Source organism: Cylas formicarius, unplaced genomic scaffold (assembly GCF_029955315.1).
Source record: "Cylas formicarius isolate icCylForm1 unplaced genomic scaffold, icCylForm1.1 PGA_scaffold_7__23_contigs__length_41026272, whole genome shotgun sequence".
NCBI lineage: Eukaryota > Metazoa > Arthropoda > Insecta > Coleoptera > Brentidae > Cylas > Cylas formicarius.
Window position 1 is genome coordinate 22,910,636 of NW_026844352.1, and position 13,306 is coordinate 22,923,941.

Sequence of the window (13,306 nt, forward strand, 5' to 3'; positions counted from 1 at the left end):
TTACGTCAATTATGGTGCTTATTATATCATGTTTGTAATTCTGCATAGAAGTTTATAGCAAAGACCAAAATTGCTTGTTTTAGGCGGGGCACTAAATCCTCCATAAATTGACTTTTCCTAAATAACAGTCTTATTGAAGTAGTAAATGATCATTCATATTTGGAAGTTTCTTCTTAGTTTCTATTAACATGGTTGTCTGTAGTTAATGCTATTTTGATGTTATTGACAGGATATAATTTCACTGGTTCAAATATTTTCTAATGTTGAAGGAATCAACTGCTCTCTTGCTACCTGAGTGCGATATAGAGTCAGTCAGCAATCTATCTGAACTAGAGGATCAATTGTGACTCTCCCCATGGCCATACAGCGTTCGTCTCTCTGACCAGACTCCATAACTTGGATGGTGGATCCTTGGTATAATTCATTGCCTCTGGTTTGGTTGCGTCCAGCAGATGGAAACCCACTCTTGATAGGCCTTGACACTGACATAATATGTGGGTCGCTGTTTCCTCCTCTTCTTGGCAAATCTGTGAACCGATCATTTCATATAAGTTTCTTTTTATAATTGACCGTAATTTTGTACATGTCCACCTTTAAAAGTTATAGGAATAATTATTTTCTCAGAAATAGTTACTAGAAGAAATATGAAATGTTGCAATATCAAATAATTGTTGACATTATCAAAAACCTTGCGGTCATTTTGGATATGGGGTTGGTTTTTTCCGAAAACTCTTCCATAGTTTTATATTCAAACAAACATTATGTTTGCAGGAAAATGATTTTAACACTAGAGGTATATTTAGTGGTATATTAGCAACAAATACACTACATAAAGCCGGCATAGATTTTATCGAACTGATACATTTCCAGATGATTTGGATTTTTCTCAGCCAGGAACAAACGATGCTGGTTAAAATCTATTGCCACGACTTTGGCGGGGTTGCATTTGGATGAAATGGTTTTATCGCCGTTGTAGATAAACTGTTGGTTGTCAGCGTCGACGCGAAGTGGAAACAAAATGACGTTTCGCCCCGAGCATCCATTTTCAACATCAAAGCCCTTCCTAAAAAATGAACTCTATCAACTGAAATACTTGACGGGATATAATAAAGGAAGTCACCATTTTCTAAAGGATTTTTCTTTTAATTATTTATCTATTATCTATTTCATCTATTGGAGATTCTGAAACAACTTGAGAACTATGTGTTCAAATTTTGGCTACTTTTTAAGATGTAGATGTAGACAAAATAATACAAAATATTTCAATGTTATGGAACCAAGTATTAAATATTTGAAACAATTTCGCCCCAAACTATTTGAAATCGAAGTGATTATCAATTCAAAAGTGTCAAATAAAGACATTAAACTGTGCACAGTGCATACAAATTAGACTATCTCGTTTTACTTAATTGTTAAGCTCACTTTGTCGACGGGTCGAAGATCTCTACGTAGTTCAAAGTGGTACGCAAAAACGCGAACTTTGCGGCTTTTTGCTGGGACGGTACCATTTTTCCGTCGGGGTCGACGAATAATTTGGATTTGACATGTTGAATATTGAATAGGTTCTCATGGCCACTTCCGAGGTCTCCTAAAACACGATAGGACCGCTACAAGGAAAAAATTAATCTAAAATAACCCTAAATATTTCCATTTATTTTGCAAAGCCCTTGTAACACGTAACTGGAGAATCCTAGATCGGTAGCTTATTAAATCCCATATGAATTTTTTATAAAATAAACTTTAAATCAAATTATTTTAAAAATGCAGCACGAAGGTGTGCACAATTCTTAAGTTTTAGAAATACATTTTAATACTTATAGAGGTCTAAGGCTGGTTGTGCCACGGCCTAAACGGGTATTCTTTATCTATAACTAAATTTTCTATTTGCGTAGATAATGCTAGCCCAACCAGACGACTTTGCTCGATTTCTATATGTTGCAATATCAGAAAACCAGTTTTTTCTAAGTATAAGGCCGATATTAATAATGGTTGCCTATTTAGAAAAATGCAGTATGCACGGCATTTGGTACATCTGTTGCCACAAATATCGTATTTTAGGCCGTTTATGTTTGACTACTAAAAGTTGCTGCCGTTGGTAGCAACTTTGCATATTTCCGAAGACGTATTAGTACTAGAATAAATCCGGAAAAGATTTTAAGTTTTACTAATATTGTAGGATGATGTACTTTATCGAATGTTTTGGAGAAATCGGAATACACATTATCCAAGATATGTTGCGTTTCTAAGTTTAAAAAAAATGTTCCTCTGTTATGAACAGGTACCATTTTGGCACATTTGCAAATAGAAATTCAATTGGCTAAAAGCAAATTATTGTTAAATTTTATATATCACCTTCCTTAAAATGAAGGTACTTTAAACACTTAAGCAACTTAATTGAATTGAAATTGAAAATTATGCCTCTTTAGATTCTTTTTTGTAACTAACTTTTATCAAGTGCAATTGTAACTTCACTTTTTTTATGTTATTTGTTCGTCTATGAAAGACGCGTTCTTATTGTTCAATAAATATCTAGATAAAGTATAGGATAAAACGAAACATGACTTATAAAATTGTGTAAACGAACTAGGTTGGGAAAACGGCACCCACTTTCTTTGTCGGTTATAAAATCTTTTCAAGATACCTGAACTAACTAAAATTTAAATGTTATATTATAAAAATTTGTGGAAAGCGCCTTTTGGTTGCAATATTATAAATTTTGAAGTGTTATGGTATTTATTGGACATCTTACGAAACTAGTAACTCTACTGGTTTTCCTATAAAACGATTTAAACTGTGTTAATTCTCAGGTTTCTTATAATCCACTAATAACTATCCATTACCTTATAGTAAAACCTTAAACCGCGAAAAACGTCTGGTGAGTAAATTTGTATTTAGTTATCCTAAATGTGATTGGTAAACAAATTCAATTTTATCTGTTAAAATGGCATTGGTTTGGTTCAATACATAGCATTACCTTGTTTAAAAGCTAAACATGCTAAAATATATGTTATCTTAGCCTGTGTACAGCTTTAAAGAAAATTCTTATTCAAATAAAAATAATTACCCAGAGAAGATGGCAAAATTAACAACGAGGAGAGGATAACAAATTCTGTGGTTATAAAAAACATGACTTTAACAGTCGCAAGAAAAAATAGGCACTAATTTAATATGTGGAAAACTATGGCTCCTTAAATACTTGTGCAGGAATACGCATATAATTTGTTATCAGAATTTAACTTAATATTGTCAAAAGGCGACATTTTTTAAAATCGTTAGTGACTACCATAATGTAATATTATATATTAACTCATATAATAATTGGCATTCCTGCTATGGAGTTGAGTAGCTGACGTCATTCTTTTGGTAATTAGTCGTGCCTAAATACTTACACTGCTTAATTACAAAAAAAATCCAAATAGCCTCTCTTGTAAGAAAATGAAAAAAATCTCTATGGTATAAAAAATTAAACACATATTTCGAGGATTAGTCAACATTATTTAACTTGTAATTGATTGATGATCCTCGTCACAATGTAGCTAGTTTACCCCATTTCTTTTACCACTTCATACGACCATTGCACGTGTGTGTCAGTGTAAACTCAGTTTGAATCCAAATGGAACGATCTTTATCTAAGTTCCTTAGTCGATATTTTCTTGCTAGCGATTCGCCTTTTCCTTAATTTGGGCACTTACTCTAGTTAAAATTCTCGACAATAATAAACTTTCCTATGAACTAACGACTATGCCATTATGAGGTTATAATTATATCAAATCCTTGGGTTCACGAAAGTTCTAACAAGGCGATATGATTGATAATATAAAAGTAGTCTCACTTAATCTCTTAAACTTTAAAAAGATAACTTACAATTTTTTTAAAAATTAATTAAATTTTCTTTTATTTTTATTTCCACCCACGGCATTCATGTTCGATTTTGAAATAAAAATAAATTTCTTAATTTTGATATGGCTACTGTTCCAGGAAAATCTGGTAACGAAACACCAAGGATTTCAGTAGCACACTTTAAAGTCGCAATTACCTTCGTAATTACGTCAATTTTGTATATCTCTTTTTATCATATTCCAAGTGGCTGAGACAAAAAAGTTTTGAAAAAAAATAGATGGTTATGCATCTTTTATATATAGTCCGGGAGCCCTGGACCAGTAAAAAAATTAGCAAGTTGCTCATCACTTTTTATAAATAAATAATAGATACAACTTTTTCATTTTGGTATGTTAACTAAAATGACATGATTTGATACCTGCGCGTATAGTTAGCTACCTGATACAAGAATTTTCGTAGAGGAAAAGGTTGGGCACCTTGATGAAATGGAACGATTTCCAGATTTCCAAAGAATTAGCTTGTTGCTTATCATTTTGAAAAAAGGTATAGGGCTCCAGGCCTAATACCTTTACATCGCTGTTATCAACTTGTTCAAAGTTGCCTGAATGTTATCTATTATTGTCGAATATTGTATAGTGAAAATATGAGTGAATGTCAATTTGCAATCTGTAATTTGTAATAATCAGCAATCAACCGTTTTGGCAACGAGCAAGACGTCATTACAAATGGATATAATTCTGCCTGTTTGTAGGCATTGTAGTAATAATTTTAAAATTATTTATTTTTATAACATAACCGCCCTGTTTATAACTCTAAGTTTAGAGGTTTAGGAATTACGTTCATATGAAGCTGTCCAGATACAAAAGTCATCCTAAACTCCTTAATGCTTAATCCTATCGCTATTAAAGCCGAAAAAATTTGAAACATTTTTTTGACATTGACATTGAGCCGTTCATTTTGAAAGTGACTTAAGTCCATTTATCTTTAATTTGAAATACTTAAGGTTTTGCGTTTTTACAAAATTAAAAATATACATAAGATATATGGTTGATTTGCAATGTTAATTTAATTTTATACATCCTATTAAAAAGTCGTTATTATTAAGTGTATAATATGACCTTGCTTACCTTAATAGGATTTAGGTCACAATAAATAAGAACTAAAAGTTCAGATTTTCACGAAATTATATATTATGACACGACAATTGTTTCGACAACACCGTGTCTTTATCAAATTTGATAAAGACACGGTTTTGTCGAAACAATTGTCGTGTCATAATATATAATTTCGTGAAAATCTGAACTTTTAGTTCTAATTTATTTTGATAAATGGATTTTCATCAAGTAAAAGCCACCTCAGTTCGATTTAGGTCACTGTCAAAATAAAAATTTGTTTTGTTACAAAAAGTGAAAGAGCTTAAGACCGTTACATATAGCTTAAAAAAAGAGAAAAAAACATTTAAATTAGATTTTTAGTTATTCGTTAACATTCTCAGTACGCGGGAGTGATTTGAAGTAGTAGAGGTATATTGTGGGGTTCAAGATTGTCTTCTTTTAAATCCCAAAATGTGTCTCTTAAAAGGATTCTAAATAGAAAAAACCTTTACAAACAAGATCCCTAAGTGGCCATTTACAACGGATAATTAAATTGTATTCATTCATCTTAATGCTTCTTGCTCTCATTTCTTCGCTCTTCTAGGCCTTAAAACTTTGGGAATGGTAACACTTTCTGCAAATCGAATAAAAAGCCAAAATAATGAGATGGATTACTTGATACTCGCTCTTGATCTTATTTTAACGCATTTCTAGCCGATTGTGCTAGCTTCATATGAATATATATGTTCTTCGATAAGTTTTTTCTGTTCTTCATGGATTTCTGATGCTTTTACTTTAATGTTTAATAGATCACATCTTTGACATGTGTCTTTGCATGGTTGGTGGAAATGTAGATTAAAATCCTTTTTGAATATATTTTTTTAAAATTATTTTCTTCACAGTGAAGCTCATAAAAATTAAAAAAATTTATCCAGTTCAGGATAGAGATATTTTCTGTCGGGATTATGGTCCCTAGTATAATGTGATTCAAATTTCGGGAAACTGTCAATATGGTTTTAAATAATCATATTTGCTTCATCACATATTTTTCTCTACAATCCAGGCAAAGGCCCACGTAAATCGTTGCCAACGTTTTTAGATTTTAATACACGTTTCAATCGTCCTTCGCTTATTTGAAAAGTATCTAAAAAGAAATTTTACAAACAGCAACTTTGTCTGTTTTAGAATTTAACCAATACGTAAAACTTTCATTTCTACATGGTCCTATTCCGTTTCCTTGACGTCTTCATTTTGCTTATTAAAGTCTCCAAAGTTCCAAAACATTTCGAAAATACGTTTTCTCTCTATTTCATTTAAATTTTTCAAGCAGTCTTTTCAGCATTGGCAATCTTCGTTTTGAAAAACTTTGTCAGGAATAATTTTTCCCGATTGTGTATCGTATCTTTTCCCAGAATTCCGTTTAATTTTACGAATTTTATGAATATAAGTACAACTTCTGTGTTCTCTGAATCCTTCTTTGAAGGTGCTGTTTTGTAAATTCTCATTCTCAGTTCCTCTGTTGAGGAAAAATTAAATATTATATTTTAAATTTCAATTTAATATCAAAACATAATTTAAATTACCTTCATCACTCCTTTCCACATTTTGGGGCCCACTAGTTGACGTCAATAAAAAGTGACTTAAGTCACTTTCAAAATTAGGATTTTCAGAATTTATTATTTATTTATTATTTATATTATTTTGAAAATTGTACGTGATATAAAATTCTCAAATGTACTAAGTATATTTCAATACCGATTTATTTTTTGAGAGTTCACCATAAATTATAAATGTCACAAGTGCCAACTTGATAAAAGATAAAAATGGACTTAAGCCACTTTCAAAATAAACGGCTCCATTATTGTAATTTTAACTTCAAAAAAAGATCGAGTTTTTTAATAAAATTCAGTATGGCAACGACATAATATTATGTGTCATTGACAGCCTATAAAAACTTACTTCTGAATCACTTCATATGTTTTATTTAAAAAGGTAAAATGTATCCACTCTTCCATCCAGGTGAAGTGTTAGCAACGGGACACGGATGGTTGAAAATGTTCTAGATCTACAAGGGTGAGATACCCCAGCATTTGCAGCAAAAATGCTACATAACGAAAAAAAGTTTTTGTCGTGTTTAAAGTTAAAACTTTCCCAGTCCTTATAATGAATTTCTGTGCAATATTGTCCCGCCATTATTTTAAAATGTTCATTTCGCCTAAAACATCTGCTGCCCAAGCATGGAAATATTAAAAAGTACAACGTACGTACTTCATCACAGGGACGTATGAAGTGCTTACTTCGAAATGCCGAAGATTTATATAAACAAAAAATAAAATTTGCAACACATATCATCGTACAGAGTTTTTCACGCTATACGGCAAAGTAATAATAATTGCAGATGACGACGTTTCACTATTTCTTTTCTAAATTGCTCCAAAAGTATCATAATTGTGTTTTTAGAAAAATAAAACACGTTGACAAATAAGCATTTTTTTTTTTCAAATCTGAAGATGCGGAATGCTAAAATAGTGCTCCTTTGTGGGGTTCAAGATTAAGTCTTCTTTTAAATCCAAAAATGTGTCTCTTAAAAGGATTCTAAATAGAAAAAACCTTTACAAACAAGATCCCTAAGATGCCATTTACAACGGATAATTAAATTGCATTCATTGTTATTCTTCGCTCTTCTAGGCCTTAAAACATATCACAATTACAATTTCTATTGCGACAGATATATTTTTTAAATCAAGTAGAATAAAGTTCACCTGACGTTTTACCGTAACCTCGACAAATGTGTTTGCAAATTAATTTTCATAATTCAGCGATAATATTTTAAAACCATTAAGGAGTGCAAATATTATTAAGGAGCATTTGTTTGTGTCAAACGTGTTCCATAAGCCATTTATGGGCAATATCCTTAAATGATAGCGGATTAAAAATTCGAATCTAACGAATCCGACCGATAAAGCGACAATAAAAATCATCATGAAAAGTCCGAATGCGTTTTCCAATTATATCGATTTTGTCCAGATCTACACGCCTCAAGATATTTATAATGTCAATCGCTTTAGTGTTTTGTGTTCTGGTAGCTTTCGGAGCCGGTAAGTTCTTATTTAATTTATTACTGCGTAGTTGTGTTGACCATAATTTTAAATGGTAACCCAGAAACTCGATTATAACTGAAACGTACGAAAATGCAAGATAAGTAGTAAAACGATTATATTTTGCCTTTTTAATTTACGATATTTAAAAAACTATATGAATACGATGAGAAAAAATTCGTATATTTATTATTACTTTAATTAAGCTAACTGGTACACATGAGGTGGCTCACCATATTCCGGTCAATTTTTGCACGAAAAATAATCTGGGCCCATGAAGAGCATATTTCAAAATTACTTTTAAATATACAAGGTGCCCAAAAAATGTGCATGTATATATATATATATATATATATATATATATATATATATATATATATATATATATATATATATATATATATATATATAAGTATCGCTAGTTCTTATATCTAAACCTGTAACATGTAACGAGCTGCGCATAATCATATTAATAATATTAATATAGTTGACCACCACATTTTACTTTAGTTTTACTTTAGTATTATACACAGCGATAAAAAAAAATGCGCAAAAGTTTACAAACACATCTTATTAAAAAACCCAAAATTAAATTCAACATCCCGTATTTACTGGCTTGTTGTGACGCAGAATTAGGAGTCGTTTAAAGCCATATTAGTGCTTCCTGTACCCAAAACGCTTACTTGTCTCAAAAATGTATCATACAGCACCCTACTATTTTTTCAGTAATAGTAGGCGTTGACCTAGGTGACACTAATTATTTTTTGGAAACAAAAATTTGACAGTGACACAAAATTCTAGTCGTTGCCAACGATTGTTGCATTTTAATTAGGTAAAATGTGAAATTACCCTCAGGAAGAACGAATTGGTAAAATTTTGGTAATCGGTGTGAAGAAAACTATTAGCGTTCATTGGAAAAGTAATTTACCTTCATTGAGCATATAGTAATTAAAGACTTAAAAAAATATGTTGAATGTTGCGTAAGAAAAAATATAAATTCGATATGTACCTCTTTTGAGTAACTCTGCATATTTCAAAACAAACTTCATCGACCCACATAATACCGTGCGAAAAGAGCGATTGATGCCGGCCAACTCGAATGTCCATATCATCACATCTGTTTTAACATAGCTAACGATGTTTAAAAAAAAATATTATAAAGCAATCGAAAAAAATATGATATATAATACGCATTGTTTTAGCTGACCACATTATGATGGCAGACGGGTCACCACTGGAGATAGAGGTAAAATCAATTCATAATAAACTGCTCTTTACTTATTGTCCGGTATTAATATCGAACACCATATTTTTCGAACTGTTACCCTAGTTGTATCCATTCGCTTAGCTGAAGTTAGGGGCCATATAAAAATCGCTGGCTTTATACGTAAGATAATACGAGTTCATTTGTAATATAATTTTAAAAAACCATGTTGATCAATTTTATTGAGAAGAAATTCATCGCTCCTTCAAATTGTTCAAAATTGAAGTTTTTCCTCCAAACACTTATTTTAACTACTGCTTTATACCAAACAAATTCAGAAGAAATATGGAGTTTTCCAATGGCCCATAAAAGATAACTAATAGAAATGGATTTTTCTTATTATTGGTATATTTGATATTATTTAGGACTCCATATAACTATGTTCTGCGAGGACAAAGGCAGGATACATGATTAAGGTAGCATTTATTGCCCCAATAAACCATATCTAATCTATTGTTATTATAATTCAACGGAAAATATAAATAATACGAAAATAATGTGTATCCAAAATTTCTCTGCAATTATTAAATCTGTATATAGGTTTAATATTATACTAATTAAATTCTACAATTCTAGTAGTCGGGTGGATATATCCGAAACATATTCGAAAAGTAAAACGAAACAAAATTCCTTGATGAAATAAAATATATTTTACCAATGAGTTTAAATCGATAAAACACTTTAAAGAATAAATGACTTACTTTTCCATTTTGCTTACGTCTGTAGTGAATTTAAAATTTATCGACACATATTGGAAAAGTAAAACGAAACAAAATTGCTTGATGAAATAAAGTATATTTTGCCAATAAGTTTAAATCGATAAAAACACTTTATAAAATAAATGACTTACTTTTCCACTTTGCTTACCTTTGTAGCGAATTTAAAATTTGTCGACACATATTGGAAAAGTAAAACGAAACAAAATTGCTTGATGAAATAATATATATTTTAAAAATGAGTTTAAATCAATAAAAACACTTTAATGAATAAATGACTTACTTTTCCATTTTGCTTACGTTTGTAGCGAATTTAAAATTTATCGACACATATTGGAAAAGTAAAATGAAAAAAAATTGCTTGATTGCTTTATCACGTCAGTTTCGTTTCCGGACATTTCCGGGATTTTACCGCAGGGATTTGGGAGCAATCGGATGTCTTCGGTGATATTTCCCACGCTTTGAATTTTAAAGTTTGTCAATTCTGACGGTCATGTCAGTGAATGTATATGTGTTGTTTTGCGAAAATATACCCAAAAACTAACCGTCGTAGAAAAAATATAGTATGCAACACGTTCGGTAAACTTTTTAACTGACTCGCCGTTTACCGCACTTGTTGCTATTACCAATGAGTTTAAGTTGATAAAAACACTCTACAGAGTAAATGACTTACTTTTCCATGTTGCTTATGTTTGCAGCGAATGTGAAATTTATCGACACATATTGGAAAAGTGAAACGAAACAAAATTATTCGATGAAACAAAATATGTTTTACCAATGAGTTTAAATCGATAAAAACACTTTACACTAGAAATGACTTACTTTTCCACTTTACTTACATTTGTAGCGAATTTAAAATGTATCGACACACATTGGAAAAGTAAAACGAAACAAAACTGTTTGATGAAACAAAATATATTTTACCAATGAGTATAAATCGATATAAAGATTTTACAGAAGAAATGACTAACTTTTCCACTTTGCTTACGTTTGAAGCGAATTTAAAATTTATTGATAAATGTTGGAAAAGTAAAATGAAAAAAATTATTTCATAAAACAAAATATATTTTATCAATGAGTATAAAGCAAAAAACACTTTACAGGAGAAATGACTTACTTTCCCACTTTGCTTACGTTTGCTGTGAATTTAAAACTTAATGACACATATTGGAAAGGTAAAACGAAAGAAAATTGTTTGATGAAACAAAATATATTTTACCAATGTGTATAAATCGATATAAACAATTTACAGAAGAAATTATTTACTTTCCCACTTTGCCTACGTTTGTAGCGAATTTAAAATTTATCGACACATATTGGAAAAGTATAACGTAACAAAATTGATTGATGAAACAAAATATATTTTACCAATGAGTTTAAATCTATAAAAACACTTTACAGGAGAAATGACTTACTTTTCCACTTTGCTTACGTTTGTAGCGAATTTCAAATTTATTGATATATTGGGAAAGTAAAACGAAACAAAAATGCTTGATGAAATGAAATATATTTTACCAATGAGTATAAATCGATATAAAAAGTTTAACAGAAGAAATTATTAACTTTCCCACTTTGCTTACGTTTGAAGAGAATTTAAAGTTTATTGACGCATATTGGAAAAGTAAAACCAAAAAAAATTGTTTGATGAAACAAAATATATTTTACAGGAGAGATGACTTACTTTTACACTTTCCTTATGTTTGTAGTGAATTTAAAACTTATTGACACATATTGGAAAGGTAAAACGAAATAAAATTAAACCAAATAAATAAGTGCTAAAAGTTCAGATTTCCACGAAATTATATATATTCACATGACAATTGTTTCGAGAACACCGTGTCTTTATCAAATGTCGATCAAATGACTTCTGATAAAGACACGGTGTTGTCCAAACAATTGTTATGTGAATATATATAATTTCGTGAAAATCCGAACTTTTAGGTCTTATTTATTTTGTTAAATGGATTTTAATCAAGTAAAAGCCACCTCAGTTCAATTTTAGAAAGAAAATGGGATGATTAAACAAACTATATTTAACCAATGGTTATAAATCGATATAAACACTATACAGAAGAAATGACTTACTTTTCCACTTTGCTTACGTGTGTAGGAATTTACATACTTACAGCTCCAACGATTTATATATCTCCCCACACAACTATAACATTTAACAATCGTAGTCAAAACTGTTTCATTTAATGGGATAACATTTTGAAAGAATGAAAATTTTTATATCAGTCCTACAAAAAGTCCTTCCACCATCCCAAAAGTCATCTTTCAAATATCGAATGAAACTAATTCTGACAGTATAAGTTTTCTGTGTTGTAGGACGGACAGAATTTGACCCAAGCCGCCACCGTATTAAGCGAGTACGATCCTTTGCAAATTTGCAACCAATTTCCGGAGCGTATGTTCAGAACACAGTTTCACATCAGATGTGACGTGTTCGTATTTTGCGTTTTCGGAAGTGTTTTTATAATGGAATGTCCAAAAAATTTTTATTTTGATGGTTTTGTCGGTCAATGTGTCACCGACAATTCTGTATGCCGATAACAAGTAGAATGTTATTTGCTCTGACAATTGTTATTATAATATTTCCCGATTAGGATCAGTTGGGGAAGTCTTATAAGTAAGGTATGCTGAATTTAATAAATTTTTAATAAATTCAAACCGAGTTTTTTAATATTCATATACTTACTTTCGTTAATACCAAAACAGGCAAATGTGATAGTGATAGTGATTTCATGCTAATTATGCAAAAACATTCTTTAAAAAAACAGATACATCTTAAATTAATTTTCTGAGAATTTCTGACAGCGACAGTATTCAAGATAGCTTAATTAGATACTGGCAAATGAATAATTGAATCAGAAACTTTGAGGTTGCCAATTGCCAATCGAATCACACATATTCGGCTTAGGTACATAGTCGAAGTTTTAAGAGGACATGATCTTTCCTACTGCAGGACATGGTGACGGTGATATTCATAATTGAGTTTCCTCCCATCTTTGAAGATGCTAGTTACACAGAAAAAAAGAGGGGAAACAAGTTTGAAGTTTTTTTTACAAAACTGCTGGATTCCTTCTGCATCGGTTTTTGTTGAGTCGAAATTGCTGACGTTTCGCCAATCATCCTGTTGGCTTCTTCAGAGCTTGACCGAAACAGTTTCGGTTAAGCTCTGAAGAAGTAAAAATTTAACATGGTCTTTTGAAAAACTGATGGCACGCGACTCGCGTAAATTAGAGGTTAAGTTGGTACTTTTGAAAAATTACGTTATGGATGTACCCAGAATAG

At 30.8% G+C, this 13,306-nt stretch overlaps 2 protein-coding genes across 2 annotated transcripts; one reads left to right on the plus strand and one right to left on the minus strand.

The window, feature by feature from the left end:
• Positions 1–785: 785 nt before the first annotated feature.
• Positions 786–3,147, minus strand: LOC132705585 (uncharacterized). Its single transcript, XM_060676254.1, has 3 exons — positions 3,065–3,147; positions 1,423–1,588; positions 786–1,063 (listed from the first exon to the last, which is right to left on the minus strand). Exons 1-3 carry the CDS (start codon positions 3,126–3,128, stop codon positions 826–828), a joined length of 468 nt encoding a protein of 155 aa, XP_060532237.1. The 5' UTR covers positions 3,129–3,147; the 3' UTR covers positions 786–825.
• Positions 3,148–7,906: 4,759 nt separating this feature from the next.
• LOC132705628 (uncharacterized) lies at positions 7,907–12,648 on the plus strand. The gene is made up of 3 exons (XM_060676334.1): positions 7,907–8,032; positions 9,235–9,278; positions 12,341–12,648. Exons 1-3 carry the CDS (start codon positions 7,930–7,932, stop codon positions 12,563–12,565), a joined length of 372 nt encoding a protein of 123 aa, XP_060532317.1. The 5' UTR covers positions 7,907–7,929; the 3' UTR covers positions 12,566–12,648.
• Positions 12,649–13,306: the final 658 nt, after the last annotated feature.